The sequence below is a fragment of the Mastigoproctus giganteus genome, chromosome 1, assembly GCF_048544385.1.
Source record: "Mastigoproctus giganteus isolate SK-2022 chromosome 1, ASM4854438v1, whole genome shotgun sequence".
Classification (NCBI taxonomy): Eukaryota; Metazoa; Arthropoda; class Arachnida; order Uropygi; family Thelyphonidae; genus Mastigoproctus; species Mastigoproctus giganteus.
In genome coordinates, this window is record NC_143575.1 from 93,809,184 (window position 1) to 93,826,801 (window position 17,618).

General features: G+C 33.6%; 1 protein-coding gene across 1 annotated transcript in view; it reads right to left on the reverse strand.

The window, feature by feature from the left end:
* Positions 1-17,618, reverse strand: part of LOC150090997 (integrin alpha-PS2-like) — a 366,306-nt gene that overhangs the window by 229,051 nt on the left and 119,637 nt on the right. Inside the window, exons 9-10 of the mRNA XM_090381009.1 lie at positions 13,147-13,253; positions 3,595-3,697 (exon numbers count right to left, since the gene is read on the reverse strand). Coding sequence (XP_090237135.1) covers positions 3,595-3,697; positions 13,147-13,253 — 210 coding nt within the window. The remainder of the gene's footprint in view (positions 1-3,594; positions 3,698-13,146; positions 13,254-17,618) is intronic.

The window sequence follows — 17,618 nt, forward strand, 5'->3', positions numbered from 1 at the left end:
AAGATGAAAGCTCAGTATGCTGGCAGACTATTGCTGGACACTGATCAGGGGTTATAGTAATAGTAATAGAGGCATATGATGCAAGGAAGGAAGTGTATGAGCTTATGTAGCATCAGCCAAATAAAAAAAAAAAAAAAAAATCACACAACCATTCCCTCCAAAAGTTTGCCCAGTTCCTCCTTGAATTTATTTAAGCTATCAACTTCCACAATGACAGATGAAAGTTTGTTTCTGCAATTAACCGCCCACTGGCTAAAGACAAATTTCCACACATCTATTCTACAACTGTCTTTCCTCAATTTGAATTTATGCCCCCTTAGGTTTGTAATCCATCCTAAAATGAGGCCTCCAGACCTGAACGCAGTACTCAAGGAGTGGCCTGACCATTGCCTTATACAAAGGGATAATCACCTGTATATCACTGACAAAACCCTATGACCTGCTCTGGCAGTCTGTCTGCATTGCTCAGAAAACTTCATATGTTACTGCACAATTACTCCCAGGTATTTTTCATTTTCTACCACCCTAAGTGTAGTACCACACAGTTGGTGCATTCCTCTGAGGTTACTTCTACCTATATGCAGTACTTTGCATTCGTCAATGTTAAACTTCAGTTGCCACTTCTCAGTCCATCTGCCCAAATTTTCTAGATCCTGTTGCAGTAGCACACTGCCACTACTGCCATTAACAACCCTGCCAACCTTTGTATCATCTGCAAACTTCGACCCTAAGCCTGATATACCTTCATCAATATCATTGATAAATATACGAAACAACTGTGGGCCCAACACCGAACCCTGTGGGACTCCACTAATAACATTAGTCCACGAAGAGTAGCGTCCACTGATTACCACTCTCTGTCTTCTCCTACTCAACCACCCTTTCATCCATTGTAGCAACTTACCCTTAATACTATTCTGCTACAGTTTGTACAGTAATCTTCCATGTGGAACAGTGTCAAACGCTTTCCTGAAATCCAAGTATATGATATCAAAATTATTTTTTGCATCCAGTTCCTTTGTAACCACATCATAGTATCCAATCAAATTTGTCAGACAAGACTTTCCCTTAACAAATCCATGCTGTGTCTGAATTATTGCTGCAGTCTTGTCTAGATGATCCTGCAATGCATCTTTAACCATTGACTCCACTGTTTTACCTGGAACAGAAGTTAAACTAACTGGTCTGTAATTACTCGTATCACCCTTTTATCTCCCTTTGTGAATTGGGGATACATTTGCACATCGGAAGTCCGTGGGGACTTCCTCTGAGTCCAAGGATGCTCTCATAATTATGGCTAAGGGTTTGCCACGTCCTCTAATATAACTGGATTGATTCCATCCACCCCAGGTGCCTTTTTTATGTTTATCCTCAACAATTTCTCCTCCACTTTGCTCTCAGTTATTACAAAATCATTAGGCACCCTGTTACAGTTTGATAAACTTCTGTCATTTTCCTTCCTTAATAACTCCTCATGTGTGAATGTAGGTGCAAAATACTCATTTAGAGTTTGTTTGCTATCTGAGCAGGATCAACAGTCGAACCATCGATACCAAGTGGATTAATCTGATTCTCTAATAAAGAGGATTAACATCCTCTAATATAACTGGATAGATCCCATCCACCCCAGGTGCCTTTTTTATGTTTATTCTCAACAATTTCTCCTCCACTTTGTTCTCAGTTAATTAAAAATCATTAAGCACCCTGTTACAGTTTGATAAACTTCTGTCATTTTCCTTCCTTAATAACTCCTCATGTGTGAATGTAGGTGCAAAATACTCATTTAGAGTTTGTTTGCTATCTGAGCAGGATCAACAGGCGAACCATCGATACCAAGTGGATTAATCTGATTCATCCTCTTCCTTTTAGAGTTTATATAAGTAAAGAAATCCTTGCGGTTTTTCCTAGCATCCTTTGACAAAGATTTCTCGTAATCTGCCTTCGCTTGCTTAATCTTTCCTGATCATTACTAAAAGAAATTTGTAGTGATCAGGAACCTCTTCTGTAATTCTGTTAGTCTCATAGTTGTATGAAAGTTGGTTAACTTCTATAAAACAGTTTGTCTTGGAAAATTCCCCAATCACAAGTATGTGTAGTTTTGTACTGCCACCCACATTGCAGCATAAGAGAATATCAGTTTTTTACTTACTTAATTTTCCACCATTACAACTCTTTGAACAGCAAGTGTTTTGTTTGGCAGCAAATTATAAAATATACTCATATAAAATATCTCATCAAGATTAAAAATATCCTTTGCCTCATTTTTCAAGAAACTATACTTATAAAATAAAGAATACAACCAGTTTGTAGCTTTTTCTTTGTTAACTGATATCCAAACTCACAGCAAACATTTCACAAAACTAAGTTACTAAAACTTAAATCTTTGGATCCTGCCACTGCTGCATCCAAAGTCCCTAATTCCATGTTGGTGAGCTAGATAATTAGTCTTTGCAAAATTAGTCCTAATACTGGTAAATTGGATGCATGCATTTGTTGGCTCCACTCAAAAAAAGTTTTTTTTTCAGGCTACACTGGTTTTGCACCATGAATTTGTTACCTGTTTTTTATTGCTGCTCCAATGTTATACCCTTTAAGTTTTTTTTAGGCAATATCTGTTTTTATTTCTTTCCATCCTATTAGCCTCTATATAATTTTAAATTTACTTTCTAGGCTTAATTCTCTCTCTTTATGTTTTGTCACTATAATTGCTCAATGAGGTTTAATATAAATAAAATTTATATTACTTTAAAGGTACAACTCCAAAAATACATCAGGTTAGATTCTTTAAAAATGGCACAAAAATACATTATAACAAAAGAACTCTTTTGAATTTATAAATGTAACAACTGCAACTGACCTTAATGATATTTAATGTGCATCCAAGAAGGCTTAGATACACATTCTCAGATCTTTTTCAAGATAAGTCCTAGTTCCAACTAAACAGATATGCTAATAGCCAAAACAATTGAATGAAGAAGTAAAATCTTGCACATTTTTCATGAGACACAATTGGACTTAAAAAAATGTAGCTGATCTTTCCTTTTAGTTATGTACTGGGTAACCACAGTATGTATGAATTTATCATACACGTTATCTTATTGAGTGAGGATGAAGATACTGTTGGGGGAGAGAGAAAGTAGTGCAAATACAACAATGATAATTTAAAACTACTTCTTTAGTGACAGCCTAATTTCAAAGAATTTGTAGTCACCCAGAACTCCACACTTATCTTCATCTGAAATTTTTCTTTGAGGCTATTTAGAATAAATTATTTATGGAACTGTGTTTTAACTGTATTTCTTGAAATACAGTGAAGCATTTTGAACAGTGAATTTGTGTTATAGAGAAGGTCAACTTGAACTTTTCTTCAGTGAAAATAAAAAAAACTTAAAATTTCATTCATTATCTTATTTAAAAAAAAAAAAAACACATTAAGCCATGTTTTTATATAGTGATATATCTTAGAATAAGAATATTCAAAAATAATTATCAGAAATGAGATTGCTTTTATCTAACTTTGTAAGGAATATGTATTTTAGTACAATTTGTTATTTAATAAAATTTATAAATTACAAATTAATTAGCTGCTCTTACCTTTTTGTTTTGAAAGACAATATACACTCGACCTTTTTCATAACTTCCATCTTTGGCTGACAAATCAGTATAAAATGGGGCACCAATTATGATATCATCTAATCTGCAAATAATATATCAATTATTTTATATTATTTTAGAGTATTTATACTACATTACATAAAAAATTATCACACTCCTACAAATTAAAAGTTTATATAATTTTTTAATTAAGTATATATATATACATATAGAGTGAACAAATTTTCAGGGATTAAAATTGGGACAAAAATTCTGCAGATTAAAATATCAGAACAAAATGCATTTTCTGAATAAGAAAAATCAGAAGATTTCTGAGATTGGTCTATAAAACCCAGGGCAATGCCATGTCCTGGATTTTCTAGGACACCCTATTAGCAGCACTGCTGATATATTTCATAAAACAGTGCACAAAAATATCTGTTATTTTATTTTCAGTTTAGGTAATATTATTAAAGTTAACTGTAGAAACACAAAAATCCTCATCCACATATGATTGTCATTTTATTTAAGAAAATATTAACTACAAAATCCAAAAATCAAAATACATTTTACATTAAAAAATACCAGATAATCCTGCTCATAACCTAGGTGGCAGATGGCTCTCATCAACTGGTGTAATGCCACCACTTTGCTTATTGAAGGCTTGAAGTGGCGAAACCCATGTTTAGTCTCTAGAGCAAAGTTTCCAGCATCTCCCCCCCCCCCAATACTTCTCCTTCAACCCATGCATGGTACTAAGTACTGTTTGGGGTTTTCATAAAAGAAAAAAAAACTTTAGCCATGTTCATCACTAGATCCTATTTTATTTAGAAGATTTTCTGATTTATAATAAACTAAAAAATTCCAAACAAGTCAATTTGTAATCAATTGCTACTTGCAACTGGCTCATTCAACTGCTTTCAGTGTAGAGACTATCATTTCATTTCACTCTTCTGTCCAGTGTTCAAATAAATTATTTCCAGATTTTCAAGCCTTCTGAGTATGAAGAAGGCTTGAATTTCAGCTTGATAGGAAGAACTTTTGTCAATGTTTTTCACAGTTTTGGGAGAGGGTCAGCAAACATGCAAACCAACTGAAGAATATCCACAATTATAGACACAATATACTGACACCTCATTGCTCTGTTGCTTAATGCATGCTGCCACCTTTTTTTATTGCATTATCTGATAATTTTTTTTTAAAGAATAGAAACCATTCTTCTTCTCAGCAATGCTAAAAAAATGGGCGAGAAAAGCCTGCCGCACTATATTTTAATTCTTAACTGGAATACTGTTAGATAAAAAAAAAAGTAATTGGTTTTGAAGAATCTGAAGTCGGGGACATGTAATCATGGAGGATGCGAGATCAGGCAATAGCTCTCAGGGTGGCAAAACAGAAGTTTCTCTGTTCCACTTTCATGCAATCAGCAGTGGCATTTACTGTTGCATCCAGGTGTAGCAATGTTATGAAATGGTCTTGACTGAAGTGGTGAAAATGCAATACCACTAGGTCTGTCACTGCAAAGGTGCCCAAAAATTCAAAACACCTATATGTTGATTTGGTATGGTTAATAAAGAACATAGGCCAGTCTTGTTCATGTATCTGACAATGGTGTGTGTGTGTGGGGGGGGGGGCAAATTTGTAGTTTTACCTCTACAATTTTCTTGTTTTCTTTATTTTAAGTCATCTTTTATATCATCCCAACCACAAGAACCACTACTTAAAAATGCCATGTGTTTTGTTCATTCAGCCACATCATTAATGTGATCTTTTTTTGTTAAAGATTCAATCCTTCGAATATTGTTCCTCATAAATACATTTATGATAGATATTATATCAATTATATTGAATGGGGAGAAAATAAAATATTTGATGCTCTACTTTATGAATAATTATAACAGTCTTCTTCTGGTTGCTTGATTATTGAAGCATGAAAACAGCAAGACACGATGTCAATAAGGAGTATGTGTGCAAGTGGAATGTACAGTTCATATTGTTGTTCTATTATGTCTTCAACACTGGTTATAATCACCATCCTCATACACCTGATGGAAAAAGTGCATGTTTGAATCCTGTCAATGATGCAAGGAATTTTATTTATATTTTAATGTATTGATGCCTCACAGTATTAGTTTCTTTGGCACTTAACATACACACAATGTCTCAATTTGATAATTTCAGATATAAAATATGAATACTACTATTTATTATGATAATGTTAATTGCTGTGTAAAATTAACAAAATTATATGTTATTAATTTTAATTTTAATAATAATAATAATAATAATTTTCAGTTCATGATGCATGAACTGAAAATGAATTTTCTGAAGAAAATGAGAAATCATGTTCTTCGGAACAATGTGCCGAACAAGTTAATGTGGACAATAATCCAACTCAAAAATTGCCTTGCTAAATCAAAGAATCACCAATTACATGCAAAATTTGACACTAAATATTTTTTAGATGAGCTGACCAATTTATGCCAATATGTTTATTAATTATTAAAAATTATTCTTTAAACCTAATTGCCTACATTGCATATCATTGAATGATTTGGAATTCAAAATACAATCTCTTATCTAAAAACTAATAAGGTCATTTTAATGTAATTAACAAACATGTATAACAGTTAATATTATTCTTATAGTAACTAATAATTATATGACAATTTTTATACTTTTTGACTGTGCTTCCTTGTGTATTGCATTCAATGCTGCAGAAAATAACACAGAAGGAAATCATCCAAGTTTGGTTTTATAGTTATTTATCCTGTGCCACAAAACATTCTTCATGAATCTCTTAACTATAACGCAAAACATGCTTTATGAATCTCTTAACTATGACTGGCAAAAGAGAAGAAAAGATAGTTAACTCAAATTTTACAGTTTCTTCTCAAATTTCATCTGCTATAATAGGACAAAAGGAAAGATAGATGGAAGCTAATAAACACAGGAGATTATACAGTGGCAGTTGAAATTTAAAGCTCTTGAAAACAGATACGTTTTTGAAAATTTTTGATAATTTTTTACTTAATTAACATATTAAATTGTGTTTAATAAATAGTTTTAATTGTCCTAATCATGTGTGTTAGTTTATTTTGAATTTAGCTAAGGATTTAATAAGTTACTACTTGATATTCATAGAGCAGCAGCATGGCAAATTATGGTCCATTTCCCTCAACATGAATTGTTGAGGAGGCTTCCATCCTGCAGTGGATTGATAATGGCTGCAGTTTACCTTTTTACCTTTTATTCACAGAGGTTTCAGTGCAAGCAATTTTTTTATATACAGTAATATCATATCATTCAACAATCCTTCAATAGGGATATGTTCGCGGTTTTAAAGATTTTATATTACATTAATCGGATTAGTTTGATGTGAGCGTCGGGTCAAGATTTCCTACAATAAAGGTATGATATCAATCTTATATTTAAACAAGTGCAAGCAATGTATCTCACAAGTGGTAACTTGTAGTTTAGTACATCATTATAGTTAATTGTATTGTTTTAAATTGTAATATATAAAGTGGAAGTCCTAATCAAGCAGGTCAGGATATTTTTGTATTTAGCTAAGTATTTAGAAAGTCATCTCATTTAGAAAGTCTGCCCACTTCATCTGTCCATCTCCTCTAAATAATTACTTGTCCAATCCTTCCTTAAATTTCTTCAAACTACCCACTTCCACAACATCAGGTGGTAGGTTGTTCCAATAAGCACTCTCTGGCTGAAAGCAAATTTTGTACATCTCTTTCCTTCTTTTTAAGTTTATGATATGACCTAACTACTGCCTTATACAATGGCATAATTCAGTGCTTTTTTTGTAAAAAAAATAGGTACCGGTACTCATTCTTTGCTATCAGGAAAAACTGAAAATTAAAAGTACTCTAAAAATTTTTTTTTCTAGTAATTGTTACTTTATTAGTAATGTTTTTAGAATAAGAACAAATTAAGTATAATAACAGTTTATTAAGCATAAATTTATTATTCAAGTATATAAAAAAAATAAGTAAAATGTGAGTAAAATAAGTAAAAAATAATAACATAAGTAAAAATAATTTCATAATAAAGTTTTTGTAGAATATTTCAAATTTTTATTAAGTTCTCATCCGACACCCTATTCCAGGGGTTAGCAACATTTTTTGAGTGAAGAGCCATTTTTGATCTAATTAAAAAAAAAAAAGAGAGAGAGAGAATCCAAAGAGCTGCACCTCAGCTCAAGCTGGGAGGAGGAAGGGGGAGGCGAGAGTTTTTTAAGAAATAGAATCGAGTGGAAAGGTGTTTATTAAAAAATATATATTTTTTGAAATATTAATTATTTATACTGAAAAAACGTAACAAACATTCAATTAAGTACAAATTAATGACTTTTGTTGATGAACATTTTGAGCGAGTCTCTCAACATCACGCGATATGTCGTAATTAAACATGCTGAGCTTTAAACATGCTTGCATTATTCAGATGACGGTTTCTTGATTTATTTTTAATATAGTTCATGTTCAAAAATATTTGCTCACAGAAATATGTTGAACCAAAAACTGAGAGAAGTCCAAACGCAAATATTTTCAAATTTATATATGGGTCCGGTAAGCTACTCCATGAATCAAACACAAATTGGTCTGCATTTTAAACTCATCTATTGCCGTCCATTTGTGTAGAAAAAGGGCAGCCTTTTGCCTCTCCAAATCCTCAATTTCAGTTTTAAGGCATTTTACTCTTGCACTCCACATGTCCTTGATTTTTAAGTCCTCTAACTCCATTTCAAATTGTGCTTCATGTGAGCTGTAAAGTTAAAGAACTGTAGTTATGTGTTAAAAGAGATGCATGCGGCTCGCGAGCCGCAGGTTGCCAACCCCTGTCCTATGCCGACTTCTTTTCTTCCTCTTTGTGTGTCAGTTTCCGAAGCAGCCATGAATCGACATATTTTGCTGGATCGAAGTGGGTCAGCGGCGGGCCTACAAGTTTAAGAAACAGTAGCGAAGAAACTGTTTTTGTTATCAACGAAGCGCTGGTTGGGCTGGCGATCAGATTCATTTGTGAAAATCCTCATTCACATTTACTCGATGAAATTGGTATTGTACTCAGAGCATTCTTTAATTCTTCGGAAAACTTCTTATCAAATAGATATCCCCGAAATCCATGAATTGCATCTCTTTCATTTAACTGTAACCTAATTGACAATTTTCTAACTTCGCTTTCACCAAATGCCAACAATTCATGTTTAGAAGGATTAATACCTTCATTGTCCTCGTTTTCCGTCTCTCGTCATCAGTATTCCCACTAGTTCTTAAATTTGAATTTTTTCTTTTCTTTTCTTTTTTTTGAAACTGTCCAAAATGTTGGTGTCATTCGGATATTCAGGTACTGTGACCATGTAAACAGAGATAGGGAAAATTTATTGAAAAATGTGGATAACTCACTTCCGCAAAACAACATATGATTATTTGTCGGGGTAAAAGAAAAATCACTTTTCTAATTCTCGAACAGGGTGCTTACAGCTGATTCATAGAGGTGTCCAACCTACGGCCCACGAGGAAAGTGAACTAAAACAGCATTTTAAATTTTGTTAATTATCAAAAAAATTCTCATTAAATGTAAATGTTCACTAAATGTAATTGTGTATTGTACTTAATAAAATTTTTGAATATTTTCAATTTTACTTTTATGTGCAACAAGATATGGAAAATGTAACACATTATTTTTGATCTAATCACTCAGTGCGGTCCGCGAAAGAAATCTAACTTTGAATTTTTTTGAATATGGCCCCGGAATGGGAAAAGGTTGGACACCACTGCAGTAGAAGGTGGGCCAGAGCCCCTTGGGAATACACCTTGATCTGCTCACTCTTGACTAGCGCGACTCCTCCGTATGTGGGACAGGTTTTACCTGGTACCACTAAGGTGTAGAATGCGTTAGCTCTCTTAATTCGCGCAGCAGCACTAATTACCTAAATTGCCTGAAGGCCAGAAATGCGAACAGTGCGTACCGAGTTAATTCTCTCCTAATCCGTTCGCTATGTGAAAATTTTCTTCGCTCAACGGAAAGTATTTTAAATGTAACTTCCAAGGGGAAGTCAAAATAATTCGCTATAAAAGGACTTCGTTAAACAGAGGTCCGACTGAGTAATTTAGAATTATAAAAATGGTTATACAGTTTTATATAGAAATATCTTAACAATAGACAGTAAAAAATGCAAATTTAGTTAAATAATTTTAAGCTTATTTCAACAGTAGGTACACATGTGAAAAAAATTTATGGAATATTACAAATTTTGAAGTGCACTGCATCCAAATGTCACACGTCACTGTTAAAATAAAGGTGCTGGTATGCCGTACTGTTGCGTACCATCCCAAAAAAGCACTGGCATAATCACATTATCCCATTGTATCCCTTGTATATTACACTATCCCACTGTATACAATAGGATAATATTATATTATCCAATTGTATACATATTATTAATTCTTTTATTAATCCTACAAACTGAAAATAAAAAAAAAAGAAAACTGTATAAATATAAAGTACAGAAATGAAGCTGTCAGGCACATCCATTTTCAAGTTTGATAAAATTGTTAGGTGTGTTTAATTTCAAAATTATCCATGTGCATATATTTCTGCTTATGATATAAATATAAAGAAATATATATTTTTTCAACTTGATAAAATCATTTAAACCTACAGACTCTAATGGACTCCAACAGAAATTTAAAAAATATTGGGTTGTTTGACTACAAAAAACCCCAGGGGCTAACATCTGGTGAGTATGGGCTTGGCACACCCAGGGTTCTGACTGGATATCATCATTTTTCTCTATCTTGGTGATTCCCTTATATATATATATATTTTCTCTCTCTCTCTCTCTCTCTCTCTCTCTCTCTCTCTCTCTCTCTCTCTCTCTCTCTCTCTCTCTCTCTCTCTCAGGGTAACTCAGGAATTTTTTTTTTGGCTGGTGCAGCATAAGCATAAGTTTCAGACTTCCTTGCACCATGTACTTAATAATAATAAATAATAATAAAGCATTCATATTTAAACAGAATTATGATTACCCTCTTGAGGTTTTTCAAAGCACACAGAGCATAACATTTTTATATGATCCAGGAATAAAAATTTACCTTTTTACAGTAAAAAGGTGTTTACTTTTTTTACACAAAAATGATACCATTTCCATGTATTTGGTTTCGGTTTAGCAGTGTTCTAGCTGCTTCCTATCTCTTTTCCCTTACCTCATGGGAAATATTTAACATTAGTGACTGCCTTTTCACTTTGTCATTAGTGAGATTTAGCACTACATTCTGCAAAAAAACCCCAAAAAACCTTACTAATTTACTTCTTCTCTTTTCACTGTTTGGAACAAATAATATTTGTGCATATATTTCTGCTACATTTAGCATAGAGAAAAAAAATCACCACTAACCATCATTTGGTGTTTCTGCCAACATCATACATTGCACATAATTCATCTACTAAGTTTATTCCTTCTTTGGTATTGTTATAAAAAAGTAATAATTTATTTTTTTAAAAACTTTATAAGAATAATATAATATTATTTCCTTTTCTCTATCTGCCTCTTTAACTTCTTGGATCCAACATGGCATATATACTGAATTTCCTGTCTTTAATAGGCTTTTTCCTATACAAATCTTGCAGTTTCCATTAAAGTTCTCTTAAATTTCTGCCATTCTTTATCTAAAGTCATGTTTGCATCTGTAATACCATTTAGCTTTTGAGTAAAGTTTTGGTATTTATTAGTTGTCTGTAAAGCTGAGAGCATTTAGATTTTTGTATCTGTCCAATAAAAGATGACCAGCTTCAATCTTAAATTCTTTCTATATATTCTTGCATCTTAAACTAGTTGTTGAAGGACCTTTTTTATAATGATACCTGGAGTTACTAACAGTAGTCCCGTCAGCAGCAACAGCAGATAGAGTGAAGCTGATTTGGAAAATGAAGATGAGCAATACAGCACAGCAGGCAGAAATTTGATAATCAAATCAATGTATTATTGTGTAACAGACTGTGAAGTGATAAATAATATTCCATTTTAGTGAATGTGTGAACAGGGATCTTATTTATATGGTAAGACCATGCAATGAGTAATTGATTCATGCTTAATGATCACTACCCGAATATTGATAATTCTGTGTAAATAAGAACAATTTAAAAGTTCCAGGGCAAATTGCTTGGGACTCTAATTTTCTCCTTTTCTTTAATGTAACAGCTGATAAACATCTGAATATAGTGTCTATATTTCGCTTTATTGAAAACAATAATAACCACTTGTTAAAAAATGATTCTGAATGGAAAAAAAAAATTATGAAAAAGTGAAGTGGATAAAGGCCACTGTGATCACCAGACCATCCCTCCATCCACAGAGAGAGAAAAACACACACAAAATCAGTGGGCCTTACAGAATAGCCTAGAACAATTATTAAAAAAATATGCAAACAAAAATAACTGAACAATTATTCATCAAAAAAGACTGAATAATTCCCCATCTAGAAATGAGCAGGATAATATTAAGAGGTTAACAATAGTTAATTGTTAGTAATGCAGTATTTTTATGTCTCAAACTTCTGGATTGTATGTTTTATTCTTAATATTTTTAGAATAAAAAGTTTCACATTCTTATAATGAAGAAATGTAAGAAAAAAAATTGCATATCTTATATACAATTATGCAATCTCAAGGAAATAATTAATTAAAAATAAGCAGTGATCCATTTACTGTATATATATATATATATGAACATAGTATGAATGAGCAGGTGGTGACTATTGTATCTTACTTTTATAACTGTTTAGATATTAAGACTGATGTAATGTTTTATCTAGACATTGATGGCATTAATCAGCTCTTCTCACCCTTGTTAGGTTTTTGTTTAGGTTTTCACCTATTGTATCTTACTTTTATAACTGTTAACTAATTGCCATATCCACTATATATATATATATATATATATATATATATATATATATATATATATATATATATATATATAATGAATGCTCACTTTATCCCCCCACAGAACTGTATAACGAATGCTTTATAGATAGCGGATATTTTTGTGTGCTCAGGTTCATCAAGCATGAAGTTTCTACTAAGAACATTTACATTATACAATTTATATTACAGGTATAAAATTTTGATCACTATAAAACTACAGAATTTCAGGCATAACCAAACTATATGGCTATCACCTAACATAAATGACCTGAATGATCTCTTTATATTGTATTTCATCAGAAAATCTATTCTTATCTGGATCATCCTAGCACTTTGACCATATACAGTATAATGGTGCATCCCCAAAGAACAGATAAAGGGGGAACCGCCTCCCTTTCCATTATGAGATCTTACAGTAATGATATTCATAGATAGCCATAGCTAATGAGCAATGCAAAAATTTATAGTTTAGGCAATACACAAAATGCATATTTTGATATAATTGAGATATATACCATAAACTAAAAATGGCAACTATAAATTAAGGAAGCAACCTAAATAATTCTATATTCTATAACACAAACCAGCAAACTTAGTCATTGGAATATCTACCCATCTCCACTGACATCAGTCACACACAATGAATAGCCAAAATATGATCCTAACTGCTCTCCACTGATGTTTTGCAAAATGTATAAGGTAGAATTAAATATTACAACCTAAAAAAAAAAAAAATAAAAAAAAATTGATAAATATTTGTTTGATTCCTTGGAAAGGAATATAAAATATACCATATTTTCGGGACTATAAGACACTTTTTTCTCCGAAAATGTTTCCCATCCCATGCGTCTTATGGTCCAAAAGTATGCTAGGTGTATGAGTGATGCTTTTATCTCTAGCTGTTGCTAGAAAAAGTATGGTCAAAACATCCAGGTGGCTGTTTGAAAAAGCTAACTCTTTTAGTGTGACCACTTCAGATCACATGTAAACAGAGGCAACAAAATGGATAGTTGCTGAATTAAACATGTAGTCAATTGTAATTCCAGGAGGTCTTATCCAGCAACCATTGAATATTTCAATTAACAAAGCCGTTAAGGCATTCATGCATGGAGGGTGGACAACTGAATGGAGACATAAAATCACAATTTGACACCAACCGGTTGAATGAAGCAACCAACAATTTTAAGTGTGTGTGATGAAACTATGGGTTAAAAGTATGGGTGAAAAATTTGTGGGCATTGGTGAAAGATGATATCCCTACTGCCTTTCAAGAGACTTAAAATCAACAATGCTCTTGATAGTACTGAAGATGTTACACTCCACTGACATTTTGTTTAGTAAGCAATTGTGAATCTGTTTCAAATATATGGAATACATTTTTTTAAATCAAAATTTGGCTTCTAAAATGTGGATGCATCTTATCATCTAGAAAATATGGTATTTAAAACAAAAAAATCTAATTCCATCTAAGCATTTCATTTGGAAATTATTATACATAAAGAAATAACACTCATAATTACATAAATAAATTCAAAATAATTTAACTTTTTTAATGTTAAAGGAGAAAATTGTGATTAGCAGATGATTCCATTGATAAGCAGCCACTACCACATCCCCCCAAAAATTGTATGACTTTGTCTACTAACCAACTTCAAATCCTGAGGTTACCCAAGTTGATATAAGATGAAAGCACCTTGTCATCACTTCCAAGGTGATAGCTGGCATGACAACTTCTCCCTATGTTTGGGAAGTGCATCAGTGGCACTATCTCTCACCAGGTGTCTCAGGTCCACTCCTTCTTTATAAAGGATCAATAATGCTCTGAAGTTGTGTGATAGACTCCTATTTGTTTGTTATTTGGTTTTTAGGAGCATTAGCAACAACTAAGGCCATATTGCTCCGGAGATATGCAATGGTCATTCCCTGACCTTTCTGCATCCTCCATATTTGGTGGACACGGGCTCGAACCCTGGTCTAATCAAGAAGCATGTGCTACACACTGCTGCTCCTGCCCACCTGGCTACGGAGGCATCGTGATAGACTCCTCTCAGCAAAAGCCCACCTGATTATTAACTCCCTCCAATATCTTGAAGTTGACATTATGAGGTTTGCAACAGTAGCCAGGTATAGATGCTCTCTCACTAATTAGATTGCACCCTGGTGTAATGCATAAAGGTCTACCAATGTGGGTAGACCTTTATGCATTACACCAGGGGTACACATGGGGTACAGTTTGCACAGGAGCAAACTGTACCCCATGTGGAACTTTTTCTACAGGACAATAAAAGCACATGGAAGATATCATTCGTCTGAAAACTCAACTAATGTCAAGAAGGGCTTTCAGACAAAGTCCCACAAGAGAGAGAAATGAGTCAAATGCTTTGCTAAAATCCAAATGATTCAAAATTCTTTTCAACATTTGGCTCACAAGTGACCCTGTCAAAATAGCTAACCATGTTAGTTAACATGTTGACTGCTGCCAAGGCTTATTTCGGTAAACTGATCTCTGATGCCAATTTGAGTTAAGCACGTAAATTATTCAAAACCCAAATTATAATATATATTCATCACCAAAACTCATAAAAAAAACCTTATTGTTGTAAAAAAAAAGCCTCAAGAATTATCTCATAGTTGGCGTATGTAATAGAAATTTCTTTGCGGCAGCCAACTACGAGTTAACTCAACATGTTGTAACTTGCAGAATTCTCTGTATATCAATCTGTGCTGTGCGTAAATCCACTGCAGTGACGTAGACTTTGTCGTGTATGTTGTATTTAGTACTTTGTTATGTGTTTTTTTTTTTTTTTTTTTACCAAAAAAACAAACCTAAAACATGGATAAGAAGAGACCACTGACTGAAGAAGAGCTTGAACTCTCTGCTAATATGAGTAACTTGGAATTTGAAGATCTTTTTGATGAGTCATATGGTTCTGGTTCATAGATCGATTGGATCAAATACTCTTGTATTATTTAGTGCTAAGAAAAACCATCAGATGTCCGAAAAAAACTGCATTATATATTATAGAAATATATATGCATAATGCATACATCCTTTTCCATTAAGTTACGGGTTTCTCCGAATTTCAGACATTTTTTGATGGAACCCGTAACTTGACGGAAAAGATACATTGTATCTTTGATTGGAGAAAGAATTCTAAACGTTCCAAGAAGATTAGGTCTGAACGTAAAATTCATTATTTAGAACTTCAGTTGGCTATACCACCAAGTAAAAAAAACCACGCCTGACTAAGCCGTGTTGAGTATGTACGAAAATAAAAAACGCTGCGGAACACGCTATTACTGTCCAGTGCGCTAAGAGAAGCTAGCTCTTTGCGTGAAGAAAATATTTTTTTTTTGTGAATAAATTCTGTTTTCTGACACCGTCGTTGATTTTTCATTCTTATCCCAGAAGCCAACTGTCCATCAGTTGCACATATTTGCTACGAATATACTCGTAGCTGCACCTGAAAGGCAAGTCATACCAGTCTAAGTTAACTCGTAGTCGGCGTCCTGGGCCAGATCGCCAAATACAAATTAACTCGTAGTCAGCATCCTGGGCCAGATCGCCAAATACAAATTAACTCGTAGTCGGAATTCAACGTGTTAAGCATGGTTTTTCCTTAATGAAATTGCACTGATACAAATAGAATCCTTCATAATTCTATTTGTATATAAATGTCTCTATACTTCAGTTTGATCAGTTCCTCCATGATTTTTTCTACAGGGTGGCCAAAAGGTCTGGAACCAATGATGAGGAAAATGAAAAATCCATCGATAAGGAAACATGTCTGAGCAGTGCAGACGGTCTGCAAGAGTAGCTCATAGTGTCTTGTCAATGATATACAGGAATTTTTCTAGCAGGGATAAGGAGGTTATTATCCCCTTATATAAGGCAATGGTCACGCCACACCTTGAGTACTGTATACAGGTCTGGAGGCCTCATTTTAAGAAGGATGTAGAGCTGTGCTGTTGGAACAAGTACAGAGAAGGGCAACAAGATTAGTGAATGGAACAAAGGGTTGCTCTTATGAAGAAAGGCTTAGATTTTGCAAATTACAGTGTCTAGAGACTAGGCACCTGCGAGGTGATCTGATAGAGGTGTATAAAGCCTTGAATGGTTTGAGCATGCTCAGTACTGATGGAATTCTTCCTCTTGCTCAGAATAATCATTTGAGAGGGCATAAATTCAAATTGAGGAAAGACAGATGTAGGACAGATGTGCGGAAGTTTGCCTTTAGCCAGCGGGTGGTTGGTTGGTTGGTGGAACAGACTTCCATCCTTTGTTGTGGAAGTTGATAGCCTAAATAAATTTAAGGCTGAGCTGGACAGGTACTTGGAACGAACGGAGGGGTGAAATGGGAGCGTGTTTTTTTTTTTTGCTTATGCTGCATAAGCTTGCTTTCTTGCATCATATGCCTCTACTAATGCTATCGAGCCAAAGATGCACTCCAATTGGTTCCAGACTTTTCGAACACCCTGTACAACTAAAGTCAGACTGACAAGTCTGTAGTTATCTAATTCCCTCTTAGAACTACCTTTACATATTGGTGATATTATAGCACTTATCCAGTCCAAAGATGCCCTCGTAATTGATCTTAATGGTTCAATGTACCCTCTCAAAAAATTATTGGGCATATGCCATCAACTCCAGGAGCCTTAAGTGTCTTTATGCTTGAAATTTTTCTAATAAACAATCTTCTTTAATTTCAACATCACTAATTTAAGACTGCTCAGATTCAATCACAATTCCTCACTCTGAAGCATCTTTCATCTGTAAAGATTAATGCGAATTTCTTCATTTCATTAGCAACATCAGCTGGATTATCTATGACTTTTCCAAACCCATTATGCAATGGCCAAGCTAATTTGTTTTCTTCTTCTTTTTATTCAGGTAAATGAAAAGCCTCCTTGTCCTTATTCTTTGCTCTCTTGGTCAGTGATTTCTCATAATCAGCCTATGCCAAGTCTAACCTTTTCTGTGGTACTTTTACTGCTTAACTTGTAGCTGTTATAGGCTCAGTCCTATTCATTTCTCTAACCTTCCCATGACAACTTTTTCAACTGCATTAGACTGGCCAGATCTA